We start from the raw sequence: 18,132 nt of genomic DNA on the forward strand, positions 1-18,132 counted from the left end.
CTGGAGTGTAGACTGTAGAGGACAGCTAGAAGAAAGCCACTGTCTGATTCAGAAGGGGAGCCCTCTCTGCAGGGAAAGTTTCTGAGTTATCTTCACATGGAAGACAAAGGATCTTTTGAGAGAGTCCTGGTCTCCTTCCTCCATCTCGGTTCTGGGTTTAATCCACAGCACAAGAGGGGAACACATCCAGGAAGGACTTGTGTGTGGCGTGGAAAGATCAGAACAAGAGTGTAGCCAGGAACGAAAAAGCAGTCTCCTTCCACACCAAAGATCCAGTCCCTGCCCTGGGGTTGCTTATGATCTGGTTGGATTGACAAACAGCTCTCTCTCCCAGCTGTTCTGATTTGGCTCCAACCCCAGGGCTCCTGAAGGGCATTTAGCGGCAGCGAACCCAGAGGTCGGCCAGCTGAGTACCACATTTCCTTTCTTTTGGCAGGAGCCGGGCAGCTTCCACATGGGAGCCCATGTCTCAGTGAAAACAAGAGATCCGATGCTTCCCTGACAACTCATTTTCTCGACCTCCATTCTGGGGTGGGGAAAGGCGACTTCTCATTGCAGCTGCCATATTGTAGCCTCAACCCCTGATGTGCCATCAATTAAAAACAGCAATAATTGTGCATGGGAAAGAGCCACAGATAATAGGCTTCCATTAGATTAAGTAGTTATATGAATAAAAAAAAATAAAACCTATACTTCGGCTAATTAAACCCACTCACCATCTGATTAAGATGTGTTGTGAGACCATGGAAAAGTACCAACCACTAACTGTAAGTAATCCGGCACAGATGGGAATTAATAGTATCTTCCCTGGCTTAGAGATAATGGATCTCCATAGAGGTTAATCAGAATCATTAATAAGCAACAACAGGACGGACAGTACCAAACAGCTGGTGCCTGATGTTGGGGTCAGGGCAGGCCATGCTCCCAATAAAAACAGCCTCTCTATTCCACTCCACCTGCTGAGGTGAGAGCCCCCCGGAGGTCTAGATGTGCTGACCATCTGAGTTGCCAGCAGATCCGAGGTTGTCTTGTGATCCTAGCCCCTCCGGTCTGGGCTCGAAGCTACTGAAAAGGAACAGAGACCCTAATGAGAGAGGAAGGCATCGGGCTGCAGTTGGGTGGCTTTGCAGAACTCTGCCCTCAATGCAGGCTCAACTCTGAGGCAGATCTTGGGACTCTCGGAAGGCTGCATGTAGACCCATTAATGACCGCCACCCTCTCTTGGGGGGTGTGGTTTGGGTTGTCATGGGAACCAGCATTTTATTTGGCAGGGTCATCTGGCCATGGCTCCCATGAGGTTTGGTTGAACTTATTTCAAGGCTACTGTTTTGGGGGGCGGGGCTGAGATTCAACATCCCAAAGCCTCTCACCTGGAAAAAAAACACCTGAGGGAACCGACTTTGGGGACAAAGATGCACGACTTTCCCAGAGAGTGACCATGGCAGCCGAGAGAGGGAGGACAGCCTGGGGTCTCTCCGCCAGTGTGTGCTGCTTGCTTTTGGCTCTGTCCTTCCGAGCAGCTGCGAGGAGAGCGCCAGGGCCCTGCCTTCTAATTACTGCTAATTAGGTAAATGCTGAGACGACTCCCTCTTCCTTCCCTTCCCCTCCCTCCCCCTCGAAAGGGAACGAGTGGCTCGCTGAGAGGTCAAAAGGAGACTTTTCCTAATGGGGGCAGGCAGAAGAGACACAGTGTGACTACCGAGCAGCTGCTGCTCAAGGGAAAGCAGAGGGGACAGGGGCAGCCGGGCTGAGAGGGAGCAACTGCCTTCTAGAGCGGCCTGGGCGGAGGAGAGGGAGTTAGGTGTAGGGCTGAGGGAGGACTGCCGGCTCAAGGCGCTTCCCAAGCCTGGTTTCCAACCCCTCTCCGCTTGCGACAGCAGGGTCTGTTGGGTAAGAAGGGGCCTTTTGGAGGGTGGCTCCTGGTTCAGAGTCCTTGAGCACAGGTCTGTCGTGTCACGGATCGGGTTCTTCTGAAGGTCTTTTTTGTTTTGTTTTGTTTTTTCGAGACAGGGTTTCTCTGTGGCTTTGGAGCCTGTCCTGGCACTAGCTCTGTAGACCAGGCTGGTCTCGAACTCACAGAGATCTGCCTGCCTCTGCCTCCCGAGTGCTGGGATTAAAGGCTCTTTCTTTCTTTTTTGAGACAGGGTTTCTCTGTAGTTTTGGAGTCTGTCCTGGAACTAGCTCTATAGACCAGGTTGGCCTCAAACTCACAGAGATCTGCCTGCCTCTGCCTCCGAGTGCTGGGATTAAAGGTGTGCACCACCTTTGTTTGTGTTTGTTTTTCAAGACAAGAGTTTCTCTGTGTAGCTCTGACTGTCCTGGCACTCGCCCTGTAGACAAGGCTGTTCTCAAACTCAGAGCTCCTCCCGAGTGCTGGGATTAAAGGCCACTGCCCGGCTAGCTCCTTCCACACTTTATTTGCACTTCCATCTCTCAGACCACAGACAGACAGATGTCCTTCTAACTAGGAGGGTCCTTGCTGTCCACACTCCAGCCAGAAAGCTTCCTGTGTGTTCTTTAGGCACCAGCTTGCTCCTTTGCCCTCCTTTGAGTATTTCTGTTGTCTGAGCCACTCCTGTTGCTGCTCAGATAGCCATAGAGTCCGTCTCTGGGAGCTGGTTCTCGCGGCTGACAGGTAAATTCCAGTCAGATCTTTGGTGTCTTTGTTCCTAACACTACCCAGCAAAAACTGTGAACTCAGGAAAGGTTGATGATGGATAGGCAAGTGGAAGGATGGATCAAAAAGTAGATGGAGAATGGATAAATGTGTTCCAGATTGATGAATGGATAGATGCATTTTAGTTGATAGATGAGTGGATGGATAATGGATGAGTTGGCTGATGGATGGGGTGGATTGATGATGAATGGTTTATAGAAGAGTTGATTGATGAATTGGGTGCATGGGAGCAGACAGAATTGATGAATGGATTTGTTGATGGATGGGTAAAATGGTGAATAGATGGTTTTGTTTTTGAGACAGGGTCTTGCTGTGTACCCCAGGTTCACAGTGTGGGGTCTTCCTGCTTCAGCATGAGATTAGCTAATAGGTAGATGTAATATGTGAATGGGTGTGTGAATAAATAGGATTGGATGGATAGAAGCTCGTGAGTGGTTGGATGGATAGTTTGGGCAGGTAGATATGTGACTAAGTGGATGGGTGTGTAGGTGGATTGGAATGAATGAATGATTTCCTCGGTGGGATTTCTGTACAAGTATTAAATCCTAAAACCTTCTGGGTGTGTGTCTGTGTGCACATGCATGAACATGCACGCACACTCGCACGGGTGGGGTGCACTAGTGAGTGTACCATGGTGCATCTGTGAAAGTCAGAGGACAACTTTCATGAATGGGTTCTCTCCTTCCACCATAGAGTTTAGATTGTCAGGATTATATGGCAAGCGCTTTTACCCATGAGCCATCTCACTAGCCTAAGATACTCTTACTTTTCTCCCGGGCATTCAGAGTAATATGAATTTGATTCTATACTTTGTGAGAGCTAAGGATTGGATTCTATGTTCTATAGTTCAGATGAGGAAAGTGAAAGAAAGAACAGCAAAGCTGGGCTGTAAGGGCGTGCACCTTTAATCCCAGCACTCAGGAGGCAGGGGCAGGCGGATCTCTGTGAGTTCAAGGCCAGCCTGGTCTATAAAGCGAGTTCCAGGATAGCCAGAGCTGAACCACTTGGAAACCGTATCTTTATAAACCAAAGGGGGAAAAAAAATGAACTGGGGGTGTAGTTCAGCTGTATAGAGCTTACCTAGAATTCATGAGCCCTGGATCCAATTCTGAGCACCACATAAAACCAGACACAGTTGGTAATCCTATAGTTCCTGCACTCAGGAAGTTCAAGACCAGCCTAATGTACATAGTGGGTTCCAGGCTAGCCAGGACTGTAATAGTGAGACTGTTTCAAAACACCAGAAGAGGGGCTGGAGAGACGGCTCAGAGGTTAGGAACACTGGCTGCTCTTGCAGAGGGACTGAATTCCATTCTTAGCACCCACATGTTGGCTCACAAGTGTCTACAATTCCAATTCCAAGAAATCTTATGAACTCTTCTGGCCTCCAAAGGCATAAGACAAGCAGGCAAAACATTCACACACATAAAATAAAAAATAAATCTTAAAACATACATTGTGGTGGCTCAAACCTTTAATCCCAGCACTCAGGAGGCAGAGACAGGTGGATTTCTGTGAGTTCCAGGCCAGCCTGTTCTACAGAGCAAGTTCTAGGACAGCCAGGGCTACACAGAGAAACCCTGAACCCTGTCTCAAAAAACCAAACACACACATAATATTTAAAGACTCAACAGTCATGTATATGTGAAGCATGAAGAAATGTTGGATTACAACATTTGACATATGCCAAAATCACCATCTGTAGTTAAACTGATTCTTGTAGAATCTTGACATTACTCAGAAGTGTGCATTTGGAAAGACCTTAAAGAACTTGAATTTTGACACAAAGGCATTCTCTTCTTTTTTTGTTTGTTTTTTTTTGTTTTTGTTTTTGTTTTTCGAGGCAGGATTTCTCTGTAGCTTTGGCACCTGTCCTGAAACTCACTCTGTAGACCAGAATTGGGATTAAAGGCATGGGCCACCACCGCCAAGCGTGGGCAAATCTTTTCCTCCTCCCCCTCCTCTTTCCCTTCCTCCTCCCCCTCTTCCTCCTTCCTTTCCTCCTCTTCCTCTTCCTCTTCTCCTCCCTGTCCTTCTGGCTCCCCTTTCCTAACATAATTTCATTACAAAGGGTGGCCTTGAACTTCCATATAGGTGGGGCTGGACTTTTAATGCCTGGTACTCTCCTGCCTCTTAAATGCTGAGGTTACAGGTGTGAGCCACCTCATCTGACTTGGTTCTTTTTTGGTTTGCTTTTCATTTTGTTTTTAATTACATTTATGTCTTTGGGGTATGTGTGTATCTGTGTGCTCTGGAGTGCGAAGAGGTGTCAGAGGAGAACCAGCGGGCGTGCTTACCATGCAGGTCTAGGGCAGCAAACAGGTTTTCAGGGTTGGTAGTAAGCAACCTTACCTATCTCTCCAGCCACTTGTTTTGTTTTGTTTTTAATCAGAATCTCACTGTCTGTGACCCAGGCTGGCCACTAAGCCACGCCTTGCACACGGCCTTGAAAACCCTCTTTCTCAACCTTCCAGGTGTTGGGATTCCCCCAGCTGTTTATTTTTGCCTGTTTTCTCCATCTCTGTTCATCTCCCTGCCTTTGTGACTCCCCAGGTCTGTTTCTGTGCCTCTCTTGGCTTTTTTCCTGTTACAGTCTCACCTGTATCAGTGGATTCTGGTGAGCTAAAAGCACACACATTTGTGCGCACACACTCTTGGGGCTCTGCAGCAAGTGTTCATCAGTGAGTAAGGGGCTCCCCAGCTCATGGGAGGGGACCCCAGAAGAGGAGCAATCCTAATTAGTCACTAACCCCACCTTTCCTTCCCACAGACAGCCTCATCCCCCAGGACCTACAGATGCCCAGCTGCCCCGGACATCACGCAGCCACCAGGATACCCGCCTGTTCCCTCACTTGGATAAATGTCTCGGTTTTGGAGCACTGTTTGCCTATCTGGTTAAGGGCCTGGAACTGGTGAAGGAGAGTGATATACCCTTCCTGCCAGGCCAAGCCACCTTTTATCTTTATCTAGGATGCCCTAGACTTCTCACTGGCCCTCCAATAGGGGCACTGGGGAGGTGAGAGGATCTCCAGTGCAGACCCATGCACCCAGCCCAGACATCCATTAGGGTAGTTTGGGTCTTCCAAGAACAGAAACGGGGGTATACTTGCAAGCTATTTACTGCGGGAGGGTGGTCCTTATCGAGGGTGGCATTGATGCAGGATGCCTCCAAGACTAGGAGAGAGAGCTAATTGGCAGGCTGAGTCTGAATGCAGACAACACACTTCCAAGAAAAGATTTGGCCAGTGGGGACTCCAGGACAGCTGAAGTCCTTGCTGGATGGTGCCCATACTCCTCTTTTTTTTTTTAAAATGTACATTGGTGTTTTGCCATGGGTGTCGAATCTCCTGGAACTGGATTTACAGACAGTTGTGAGCTGTTATGTGGGTTGCTGGGGATTGAACTCAGGTCCCCTGGAAGTCCTGTCAGAGCTCTTAACCATCGAGCCTGTTTCCAGCCCCAAGCCTATACTGTTGTGTACCCACTCAGGCATTGGTGCTACGGGGCAGGAGAAGTGTGAGAGCAGTGCTCCCTGAAACAGGACAACCTAGGACACTTCCCATGGATATGTATGTTCCTAATACCCCAAGTTGTCCTACTGCAAGCTCACTTCCTTGTAGCTCACCACAAGCTCCCTCACCCAGAACGACCTCTGGTCCCCTTCCACAATTCAGACACATGCTACCTGTCCCCAGAACTCACTCAAACCAGACCCTCACATACACTTAATTCATGGCCCCCAATCATAACAACTCAGTGTGCCAACTCAGTCCCTTGCCCCATAAGCTTTCTCGAAACCCACATGGAGCATGGTGGTTCCCATAAAGCCACCTGCTCCCAACAGATTTCCAAACAAGACACACATTTATATGCCATATCTATATTGAGGGGTCCTATAGGGCTGCCCCTAATCATCATCTCCCTCTGTATCCTCCCCGGCTTCTGTAAGTTCCGGTTCGGTGCCTCCTCCTGAGTGTTCGAGCACCTCCATGGGCACCGAGACGGGTGTGCCAGCTGTGGTTGACTTCTTGCTGACCGATGGTCGGTCCTTAGACAGTAGGGAGACTGTTCGTGACAGGTCGCATTTCCCCACGAGAAACTGTGGCAGGTGCAGCATGTTTTGGCGCTTGGCCCACCTGGTGGGGAGAGCATTATTTCAGCCAGAACTGCCTGCACCTTGTGTGGGGAGCCACGCCTGCGGCCTCGCCCATTGCACTCACCAGAAGAAGCACATGCTGGCCATCAGGAAGAGCAGGCTTCCGCAGGTCCAGCTCAGCACCCACATGTGCTTCCTGCGCATGTTTTCTAGAAAAGGGGGAGGAGGAAGATCCAGGGGTCCAGTGGTTGTACCCCTCACTCTCTCAATCATCCAGTTTTGGACCAGGCCACTCACCGTCCGGCCGTTGATGATAGCACACACCGTCCCGGTAGCAGCATCGCAGGCGGAGGCAGAGGTTGGGGTTCTCAATGGCGGCCTGACCCCCACAGCTCTCTCGGTCCCACACATCTCCCTCACAACCTGAGGGCCACCACAATAGACAGTAACAGACCTGGCCCTGAAGGCTACAGACACAAGGGTGCCAAGGCCAGGCTGTGGGGCTGAGGTGCTGTGTTTTGGACACTATTCTATATAGGACCCACAAGTCCAGACCCATCCCTCCTCCCTCAGACCTGGACTCCTGACCCCAAACCCCTTCCTTGAGAGGGTCCACACCACAGCCCTCCTCCCTCAAACCTGGGAGTCAAGGCCCAGCTCTCCTTACTCAGACCTCAGACCCAGGGTTCTAGGCCCCAGTCCTTCTTCAGACACAGGATCAAAGCTCTAGCTCTCTTCCTTTATAATCAGAGTTTACAGGCTCTTCATCACCTTCAGACTTAGGGGTTGAGTCCCTTGATCCACCTCAGATCTAGGGGTCCAGGCCTTAGCACCCCTCTCTATACCCAGGGTTGAGTTCCTGGAACTCTTTCTTTTGATCTGAGGGGTCTAAGCCTTAGCCTTTCCTCCAGACCTAGGGATCAGGCTCTACTTTTCCTCCCTCAGACCCAAAAGTCAAGGCTTTCAGCCCTTGAGACCCAGAGGTTATGTTCCTAGACCCAGGAGTCCACACCCCAGCCTTTCTCCCTCAGACCCTGCAGTCTTAATTTGAGATCCCCTCCCTGGAGCCCCAGGATTCTGTCTCCTGCTTACTCCATGGATAGAAAAATCCCTGGATTCCATTCGCATCTGTGGGAGAAAAGGGGTGGTGTTGGGAGATTGTATGGCAGCCAAGGTGGCCCTGTCCTCAGCCCCCTAATGTCCTTATCAGTACCCTCACCTACTGAGCCCAGCATCAGCAGGAGAAGGCCCAAAGCTGGGACCCCAGACCCTACCATGTTACCTCCCCAGACCTCTGGGCCCTCTGTGGAGAGAAACCTTGAAGGACATCACCCTAGCAACAACTTGGCCCCGCCCCAAAACCTCAGCCCCAGAATTCTTAGTTCTGTTGCCAGGGAGTTCCGTTAGCAAGGGATTCACAAGGAGGGGTGCCCTGGACGAAGTAGCTTCCCTTAGCATCTATGGAGAAGAGGTGGGTGGGCATGGGCGATTTCAGATTTAGAGCCTTCTTAGCAAAGGACAAGGGAACGAGAAACCAGGGTCTGGAGATGTTTCTCCTTTTCCATGGGGTACCTGACAGGGTACAGATCTGGGACAGGAAAGATCTCTGAGCTACAGAATTCCTTTCTTTCTTAACCCAGTGTCCTCTAGTGGTCCAAGTTCAGAAAGCCTCATTGCTAGGGAGTCCACTTTAGCAACCAGGAAAAATGGCCCAAGACATTCAGGTCTCATTGAGCCCCATTGTTAGAGAAGGTTTCCCCAGCAACCAAATCAGGAGGAGGAAGGGATAGTGCTGGCTGATGGAGGTGGCCCTGGGAGTCTCAGGCTGCACCAGGCCTCACATGCCAGGGACAGGACTGACCATGCCTAGCCCAGCTGAGCTTGAGATGTAGACACTGTTAGTGGTTGTGATGGTGTCTCATGCCAAAAGTTCCAGCTCCCCAGAGAGACTCAGTTCCCTATGAGGGAGCACAAACCAGAGCATCTCAGGTTGTTTTCTTTGTGTTTGGTCTATCCAAGTTTGCCGAGGGACCAGGCTTACAGGAAGCCAGACTAGCATGGGAGGCAGTATCTCTATGGTTTCTAGTTCACCTGAGTCAATATCCACTTGGCATAGTGAGAAGGGGACTTCAGTTCCTGACAGACTGACAGTCTGCAATTGGCCCTGGACTCCTGGAGTGTCTGGGGCATGGACCTCTGCTATGAGGGATGGAGGAGGGCTGGGAGATGGGATCACTGGATCTGAGGTAGTGGCAAGGTCTGGGGAATTGAACCCTTGGGTCTGAGGAAGCGGGAGAGCTGGTGATGGGAACCATGGATTGAAGGAAAGAAGCAAAACTGGAATCTGGGTCCCTGGGGCTAAGTAGGAAAGGAGGACTAGGTCCTGATCTTTATTTGAGGGAGGAGAAGTGGGTATAGGACCCTAAGTGGGTCTGAGCAGAGAAAGCTAGGTCTTGGAGTCCTAAAGCTCGGACTATGAGTCTAAGTAGGGGAGAAGGCTAGATCCTAGACTCCAGGATTTCAAGGAGGGTTCCCAAAGTCTGAGGGAGGAGTTAGGGTCTGGACCTTTGATTCTAAGTCTAGGGCCTCCAGGATTCCAGATCTGAGGGAAGAGGGCTGTTGTCCATTCTGTGGGAGGGAGGGGTCTGAGTTTAGATCCTGTTTCCCAAGAAGCCTAGGAGGAGGCTGTATCCCTTTCATCCCCAGGACCGTCAGTAAACATACTAGAGGGTGCTGAGTGGGCCCTAGGCTGACTCCGTCAGAGATGACACAGGTCCGAGGGGGCTCGGCAGGGGGTATGGGGGTGGGGGTCAGAGGGGTTGTGGGGCTGAGGCCGGGCAGCTGCTGACCGTTTCCTGTGTCAACACCATCTGGACCCACTTCCCAATTCCCTGGATTCCTCAGGGATCAAGGAGGGGGTGGGGGTGGGGCTGCTTGGCGCTGGACTGCGGATTGGGATTGGGGGGGCACCGTCAAGGCCCTCACCACTAATGACAGGTTTGGGCTGCCTCTGTGGCTGACCTGCCCCGTCACCCCCCAGAGGCCAGACAGGACCCCCCAGGGACAGACAGACGGACACACACAGCCTGGGATGTGCTGACATCACACCCAGCCAGCACCAGCTCACCCAGGGGTGAGCACAACATCAAGGCGCCCGTGGCTGGACCCCCACATCCTAGGGGCCCTCCGAGACCTTCTGCTCTCCGCCTCACTCTGTTTTTGAGTACTCAAGCTGGTCTCCCCAGGACTCATCTTTCCTTGCATCTGTCTTCTTGTCACGAGACTTTGAGATTCTGTATGTGTTTGTTTGTTTCTGCTACCTTCCGTCATTTGGGGGGATTCCCAGAGTCTCCCAACCCGTCTGTCTCTGTCTTTGTCTTATTTCCAGAGATTTGCTATTCCTACCCTCACCAAAGGAAGACCCAGGAGTCCCAAGTCCACTCTGTCCTTTGTGGTCACCCTGGGGACGATGAGTCTTTCCCCACAACCCTCAGGGAGAAGAGTGAGGCAGGACTAAAAACCAGCCCCAGCCCACGACCCAGACCCATGAACTTTCTCAGACATGGAGGTCCCACAATTGTTGGACATCACAGTTTTCTTCCACTTATATAAAAATGAGAATTTAGTACCCTGGGTCTGATGGAGGAGGCTGGGGTCTGTGCACTGGATCTGATGGAGGAGGGCTGGGGTCTGTACACTGGATCTGATGGAGGAGGCTGGGGTCTGTACACTGGGTCTGATGGAGGAGGCGGTGGTCTGTGCACTGGGTCTGAGGGAGGAGGCTGGGTCTGTTCTCTGGGTCTGAGGGAGGAGGCTGGGGTCTGTACACTGGATCTGATGGAGGAGGGCTGGGGTCTGTGCACTGGGTCTGAGGGAGGAGGCTGGGTCTGTTCTCTGGGTCTGAGGGAGGAGGCTGGGGTCTGTGCTCCTGGGTCTGATGGAAGAGGGTTAGGGTCTGTATACTGGGTCTGATGGAGGAGGCTTGGGTACCTATGACCCTGGGTCTGATGGAGGAGGGCTGGGGGTCTGGAGCCCTGGATCTAAGGGAGGGACAGGGTCTGTACCCTGTGTTTGAACTTAATCCTCTCAGGAGGGTTAAACCCCTGAGACCCTGGGCCTGAGGGAAAAGGCTGGGGTGTGTGCTCAGGGTTTGAGGAATAGGGGAGATGGAGAGGTGATGATATGAGTTCTTGAATCTCAGTTGGGGGAAGGGGCAGGCATTTGCAGTCCCTGGTATTGGGCCAGGTCTGGCTGCAAGCCCAGTCCCCTATCCCCTCAGGCCAGTCCATTCCCCAGGCTGGTGGCCTGAGTCACCTTGGCTAGCCCACATGGTCTGAGGGGGGGGCTACGTCAGTTCTCCCCTCACTGACGCAGCCTTGGGCCCCCCACGCTGACTCAGCCGGAAACAGGCCCCCTGAGGGGCGGAGACCCAGTGGTCAGAAGCCTGGGTCCCAGCAGGAGCAGGGGCTGAGGAGGGCCCCTGGGGGGCCCCTCAAAGGGGTGGTGTGACAGACCATGAAAGGGAGAGAAAGAGCTCTTACCTGAGGCGATGAGGTCATGTCCCACCATGGGGGGCTGTGACCTCACCTCCTGGGGGATCTGAGCAGTTCTCCCTCCCCTAGTGGTGGAAGGTGGGGAGGGGATGTCTTTGGCTGCCAGTCAGTTCCAGAGCCAGCTTCCCCCCCCCCCCCCCCAATCTCCAGCCAATGCATTAGTCCCAAAGGCAGGCATGGGTGGTCTGCACAGAGATTTTTATTTTTATTTTTTTTTGAAGTCTAAGTCACTGACCTGTGCTCAGAGCCATGGCATTCTCCTCCTGAGGAGGAGGCTTCTGGAGATGGGCATGAGTTCCTCTGCCCTGTCCCTTGAAGGGCTGTGAATTCTGAGCCAATAGTAGTCAGTCATCCATTGAACATGGTCGTGTGGGCATCGCTGTAGTCTGCATGCTCTGCTCTTACCTGGATAGACAAATATCATGCCTCCCTTCTCTGGATGTGACTTTGTCTTTGTTCCAAGTACCTGTCCACTCGCTTCTGCCATCTTTCCCAGGGGCTCCCCCTGTCCCTGGAAGACTGATAACTGTAACCCTGAGACCAGCAATGGTTCCCTGCACATCACTCTCACGGTGGCATTAGCGATAGGAAGGTGTGTGTGTGTGTGTGTATATGTGGGGGTGGGTAGTTGTACCTGTGTGCAAGTGCACAGAGGCCGGGCGGGGTGGGGGGGGACAATGGGTGCCCTGCTCAACTCTCAACTTTATGCCCTGGAGAGAGGGTCTCCCATTGAACTGGGAGCTAGGCTGGAAGACATCGCAAGCCCCAGGGAGCCTGCCATCTCCACCTGCTCAGTCATGGTGCTGCAGATTCACGTCTCGGTGGGGGATTCAACTTGGGTTCTCAGGTTTGTGCAACAGACACTTTTACCCACTGGCCATCTCCTTAGCCCCATCTACAGATGAGAGAATTGAGGCAGCAGGGGGTGGTGGTTGGTAGTGTGGCAACACGGCCAGAGACCTCTGTGGAGGACCTCCATGCCTCTTTCTTTTGGCCCTTCCATCTTGTCTCCTCAGCATATCATCTGACTTCTGTCTCTCAGGTGACCCCATCTTTGGTCACCCTGCTTTGCTATCTCCATAGGCTTTGTACATTCTTCTGCAGCTAGCTTCATCTCTCCAGGGCCATGTCTCACTTCCCCTCTGGTTCTTTTTAAAAATAGGTTCTCAGGTAGCCCAGGCTGACTACAGGCTCACTATATAGCTACAGATGACCTTGAACTCCTCAACATCCTGCCTATAAGTGCTGAGACCACAAGGTGTGCACCATCACAACCAGTGCTGGGAGTAAAACCAGGCAAGGCCTTTGTGCATGCTAAGCAAGCACTCTGAACTGAGCCACACCCCTCAGCGCCTCAGTTTCCCCGTGTCTGTAAGTCAGAGACTGCGGACCTCTCTGTCCTACGGTCCCCACCTCTGGGCATCTGTCAGTCGCCCTGATTCGGAGTCGCTACCTCAGTCCCAGTGTTTTCATCCCTCCTTGTCACTTAGACTCTCCCTCTCATCTACATTTCCCCAGGCCCCTGACTGGCCTCTCCTCCTGTCTCCCCATCTCTCTAGAAGGGCTAGTGCGGGTCCATCCAGACCCCCACCCACAGCCCAGGCTCCACGGAGCTCTTGAGCCTTGTGTGTGTATCCCAGCCCGTGGAGGTGGAGGGAGGGGACGCCAATGACCTCACCGGCCCCTCTCAGACCACCCCCCCTTCACTTTTCAACTTTTCCAACTTTTCCTTCCGTGCCCTCCTCCGAGCAAGGCGGTGTGAGCCCTGCTAGGCAGCCGGCTAGTCTGAATGGAAAAGGCAGGAGGGAGGGTGAGTCAGGATGTGTCAGGCCGCCCTCCCCTGCTGCCTGCCCCCCGCCCGCCCGCCCCGGCCCCCTATATAACCCCCCAGGCGTACACACTCCCTCACTGCCTGGCCCTTGCTGCTCACACTCACATACCTCCCCTCCCCAGGCCGAGGCCCAGCTGACCCCCTGGGATCCCCCGGCAGCGGACAGGGAAGGGTTAAAGGCCCCCCCGGCTCCCTGCCCCCTGCCCTGGGGAACCTCTGGCCTGTGGGGACATGAACTGTAAGTTGGTTCCAGTTCATGGGGTGAGGGGACAGGGTGGGGGGGAAGGAGGAAAGGATTGAGGGGGGGGAAGGGTGGGAAGCAAAGTAGGGACAGACGGCCGGCCGAAGAGAGGAGTCATGGGGAGTCAGATGGAATGAGAAGGAATAGTCAGAAAAGTGGGAGTTTGAGAGAAGAGATGGACAGAGAGAGACATAGATAAAACGCAAGTAAAAGAGAGAAGATACAGACAGACACTATCAGGGTCAGATCCTGGGAGATGATACTGAAGGGTCCGGGTATCCCGGGGAGACAGCGGGAAGCGAGGGACAGAGACAACCATGAACTCCAACTGCGAAGCTCTGGGAGGGAAACTGAGGCAGAAAGTCCTCAGATGATGACAGCAAGACCCAGAGGAGGCAGGGGAGGCAGACGAGAGAGGGGTGTGGACAGAGAGCTTAAAGAGCCAGACAGATGCGCACCGGCCGGGGACGGGTGCACCGATAGACCGCCGGCCAAGGAGGGGCTGTGAAGGACTGGCTACAGCCAGAGGGGACCAAGGGGGCGGGCTGGGGGTGTGATACAGGAGATTGGAGGCTAGGGGGGCTCTGATTGGCTGTCTGGCTCGGAGGTGGGCGGAGCAGCTGGGGGGATGGGCAGCCGGCAAAGGAGCTGTCCCTAGCCCCTGAGCCCCAACGCGGCCAGCCCGGTCTCCAGCTGCCTGCGTCCCTGAGCGCTTCTCAGGCCAGGTGCGCCCAGGTCCTCCCCGACTCAGCGGCCCAGCCTTCCGCGGCCACCTTTGTGGACATATGGGAGGGAGTCCGGGGCGCCTCCCTGGAGAGGAATCGGTGTGTTAGGATGTCAGCTCCAGACTCTGGCTCCTTCCCCTGTTCCCAGGCCGGCTCAGGCTCCTTGGGCAGGGGAGGGGGCAGGTTCTGGCCTGTGCTCCCCCCTCATGCCCCGCCCCGGGGCCCAGATTCCGGCGTCCGGGGGCGGACGGGAGACGCCCGGCCCGTCTACCCGCCCCGGGCCGCGTCTGCTCCGACGGGCGGGGCAGCCAGAGCCAGGGAGGGAGAGGGAAGCCCGCCCGAGCTCGGGCTTTGCGACCTGCCCCGGGGCGCCCCACCCTGAGACTCAAGACCTCCAGGTCTTCCTCCCTCAGATCCAGGCGTTCAGGCTCCAACCCTCCTCCCTCAGACCCGGGAGTCCAAACCTCAGTTCTCCTCCCTCGGAACCTGGAGTTCAGGCTCCAGCCTTCCTCCCTCAGTCCTTAACAGTCCAGACCCCATACCTCCTTATTTAAAGTGTCTGGGTCCCAGCCTTTCTCCCTCAGACTCAGAATCCAGCCTCCATCCCTCCTTCTACAAGCCGTAAAGTCCAAACCTCAGTCTTACTCCTTCAAAACCAAAATTCTGGACCCCAGCCTACCTCACTCAGACCCAGGGTCTGTATTCTAGTCCTTCCTCAGAGGAAGGACTCTAGACCCCACTTCACTCCCTCAGACCCAGAGTTGGGCCTGATTTCTCCCTTTTTCTGTACCCAGGTGTTTGTCACCTGGTCCTGGTGGTGCTGAGCCTCTGGCCAAATAGAGCCATTGCCCCTGGGCCACCATCTGGCTCCCCTCGAGTCTCTTCAGACCCTCGTGCAGATCTGGACAGCGCTGTCCTCCTGACCCGATCCCTTCTGGCAGACACTCGGCAACTAGCCGCACAGATGGTAGGTTACTGGAGGGACAGGACTGGGGCTGTTAAGAATGAGAGTCACTTCTTTCTCTCTTGGGCACCCGAAGACCAGGAGAGCCTGGGGTTCCCCTCACAGCTTCTTTCTCACCAGAGAGACAAATTCCCAGCGGACGGAGACCACAATCTGGACTCCCTGCCTACCTTGGCCATGAGCGCTGGGACACTGGGATCCTTGCAGGTGAGAGCTGCTTGGCAGGGAGGACTGAATGACTGGTGGCGGAGGGGACCATGTGCCAGCTCTTCCGTAATTTCCATCCCTGGTCCTCAGCTTCCAGGTGTGCTGACAAGGCTTCGAGTAGACTTGATGTCCTACCTCCGGCATGTACAATGGCTGCGCAGGGCAGGTGGTCCATCCCTGAAGATTCTGGAGCCAGAGCTGGGTGCTCTGCAAGCCCGGCTGGACCGACTACTTCGTCGTCTACAGCTCTTGGTATGTTATGACCCTTTGCCTCCATTTTGAAACCTCTGACCCCCAAGAAACAGTGGTCTGAGACTTTGATTCTCAACATTTCAGGATCCCAGACTGACTTTGAAAACCCAGCTCCCCCCCACATCTGATCCCTGAAAATGAGACACCCATGATCCCATAACCATGAAACCTTGAGGTCCCAAGACCCCCAGAATCCTTCATAACAACTCTTAATTGACCCCCAAGGCTCCAAACTGTCACAGTCCATGACCTGTGTCCCCCAAATCCCTGCCCATGGTAATGTGAACCCCCCAATCCTGACAACCTGTCTGAAAGTCTAGACCCTAGACCCTGAATCCCATGACCTGAGGCCCATGAAACCTATTCTGAGTCCTTCAAATCCAAGTTTTTGGATGAGAATTAGAGGTATAGGCCCTAAGATGCCTGAAGCTGTAAACCTTTGATTTCTGAAGTCTCAGATCCCAGCCCCGAGAGCCTCATATCTCAAAGGCCTAGTCCCGGCCCCTAAAAATCAGGATCCTGACTCAACTAGCCTAGAGACTCACTCTACGATGCCAAAACCTCACGTCTAGTCCCTAGCTGAGCATGGTGACTGTTGCCTATAGTATCAGCACTCACAGGCAAGACATAGGGGACTGTCACAAGTTTCAGGCCAGCCTGGTCTACTTAGTGAATTCCAGGCTAGCTATGGCTACATAGCAAAACCCTGTCTCAAAAAAACCACATCCAGGTATGGGAGGCAGCACCTGATGGTACTCCTATTATTTGGGAGGTGACCACAGGAGAGTTCAAGGTCATCCTCGGCTGTTAGGGAGTTGAGGCCAGTTGGGCTATATGAAATCTTGTCTCAATAAATATCCCAGTCCCATGTCTCATTTCAAATATTATGAGGTTAAAAAATATCAAACTCTAAATTTTAAAACCTCATGAAGCCTTCAAACTTTAGTGCTTGACTGCAAAGACCCACAGATCTCAAATTCTTTTTGTTTCATTTTTAATAGTTATTTATTTATTATGTAGACAACATTCTGTCTCCATGTATGCTTGCAGGTCAGATCTTATTACAGGTGGTTTGAGCTACCCTGTGATTGCTGGGACTTGAACTCAGGACCTCGGAAGGGCAGCCAGTATTCTTAACCTCTGAGCCATTTCTCCAGTCCCAGATCTCAAATTCTTGTTCCTAGCCCCAAGCCTTAGACATGGTCCCGAGACTCCAAGCTCTAAAACTCTAGCCCTGACCTCTCTTGAGAACTTGAGAAGACCTGGCAAGCACCAGGATCACAGCCCTCATTCCCTAGCCTCTAACTACTTGGCCTTTAGGACAGTAACCTTAGTGTGTGTGTGTGTGTGTGTGTGTGTGTGTGTGTGTGTGTGTGTGTAAACCTGGAGGCAGAAATCAACATGGTCATCTTTGTCAATTAATCATGTTCTGCCTTTTTTTTTTTTCCATATTCTTTTTTTAATGAGCAGGGTTTCTTGTAACCCAAACTGCTTTTTCTATGTAGCCTTGAACCTCTACCTCTGGAGTGCTGTAATTACAGATGTGAACCACTGCATCCAATCCAGCTTCAGTTCTCTGAACCCCAGACCCAGAAGAGATCTTAGACCTAAACCCCTTGCCTTTTGCTAACCTTGTTCCTCCCTCTTTAACAGACATCTCGCTTGGCTTTGCCCCAGGCAACCCCAGACCAACCCACGGTCCCCTTGGGCCCTCCTGCTTCAGCCTGGGGAAGCATCCGGGCAGCTCACGCCATTTTAGGAGGCTTGCACCTGACCTTGGACTGGGCTGTACGAGGCCTGCTGTTGCTGAAGACGCGGCTGTGACTCAAGACTGAAAGCCACCACCGATATCATCTTTTAAAGCCACATTTTTATTTATTTATTTATTTTGTTACTTGGGGGGGGGCTGATCATCACAGGCATGCCACACCCCACACAAGCCGACACCCAGCTAGATACATTTCCAGGAGACCTGGGTGAGGGGGGGATCACCTGTGTGGCTTATTTATACTTATTTATTTAAGGGATGGGGTGGGTGGGGGTGGGAGGATCTGAGATCCTAGATTCTGGGGTCTCTATGAAATCTGTCCACAATGTCTTCCTCGCTTCCTCCATTATTTATTAAACAATTACTTTTTATATTAAGGGAGGAAGGAAGCCTGGGGTTTATACCAAAATGTGAAAAGTTTTGGTAAGACACAAAAGGGGGTGATTTAAATACATATCCACTTTGAGGTAATTAGCAGGGGGAAGCCAAAATGATCTGAGTCTGACCTGGTGCCTAGCATGTCAAAGCTCCTCAACGGATATTTAACAGAAGGTTCCAGAACATCACCTTAGAACTAATAGCACCTGCATGGTACAGAGATGCAAAGTGCAAGGTTGTTTTTGGCGACATTCATGCCGGCCAATGGGAACCAACGGAGATTCAAGAGTGGGGGATGCACGAGTGAAAAGATACATCCACGGGATGGAATACTAACTAGCCGGTCTTAAAACGTCCAGGCAAAGGCTGAAGAGCAGCGGATGGTAGAACCACTCTTTCTATACATAAGTATGGATTTATTTTTCAAAATGGAAACACCA

The 18,132-nt window shown here is 52.6% G+C and overlaps 3 protein-coding genes across 6 annotated transcripts in view; 2 read left to right on the top strand and 1 right to left on the bottom strand.

The window, feature by feature from the left end:
- The window catches only part of Tmem238 (transmembrane protein 238), a 16,136-nt gene extending 10,583 nt beyond the window's left edge, over positions 1-5,553 (top strand). Inside the window, exon 2 of the mRNA XM_050130757.1 lies at positions 5,448-5,553. The gene's annotated coding sequence lies outside the window, so the exon portion shown is untranslated. The remainder of the gene's footprint in view (positions 1-5,447) is intronic.
- Positions 5,554-5,706: 153 nt separating this feature from the next.
- On the bottom strand, positions 5,707-9,451 carry Tmem190 (transmembrane protein 190). The gene is made up of 5 exons (XM_050130761.1): positions 7,993-9,451; positions 7,866-7,901; positions 7,071-7,196; positions 6,898-6,982; positions 5,707-6,813 (listed from the first exon to the last, which is right to left on the bottom strand). The coding sequence occupies exons 1-5, from the start codon at positions 8,048-8,050 to the stop codon at positions 6,585-6,587; spliced, it is 534 nt and encodes a 177-aa protein (XP_049986718.1). The 5' UTR covers positions 8,051-9,451; the 3' UTR covers positions 5,707-6,584.
- Positions 9,452-12,047: 2,596 nt separating this feature from the next.
- Il11 (interleukin 11) lies at positions 12,048-17,507 on the top strand. Of its 4 annotated transcripts, none has more exons than XM_050130720.1 (5): positions 12,048-12,173; positions 14,918-15,090; positions 15,208-15,294; positions 15,385-15,546; positions 17,200-17,507. In XM_050130720.1, exons 2-5 carry the CDS (start codon positions 15,088-15,090, stop codon positions 17,368-17,370), a joined length of 423 nt encoding a protein of 140 aa, XP_049986677.1. In that variant the 5' UTR covers positions 12,048-12,173; positions 14,918-15,087; the 3' UTR covers positions 17,371-17,507. The 4 variants fall into 4 exon arrangements, with proteins under 4 accessions (XP_049986677.1, XP_049986676.1, XP_049986679.1 ...); XM_050130719.1 differs by lacking the exon at positions 12,048-12,173 and adding an exon at positions 13,258-13,395; XM_050130722.1 differs by lacking the exon at positions 12,048-12,173 and adding an exon at positions 14,001-14,123.
- Positions 17,508-18,132: the final 625 nt, after the last annotated feature.

The sequence above is a fragment of the Alexandromys fortis genome, unplaced genomic scaffold (genome assembly GCF_014885135.2).
Source record: "Alexandromys fortis isolate MF-2015 unplaced genomic scaffold, M_Fortis_MF-2015_v1.1 scaffold_344, whole genome shotgun sequence".
NCBI classification, from domain to species: Eukaryota; Metazoa; Chordata; class Mammalia; order Rodentia; family Cricetidae; genus Alexandromys; species Alexandromys fortis.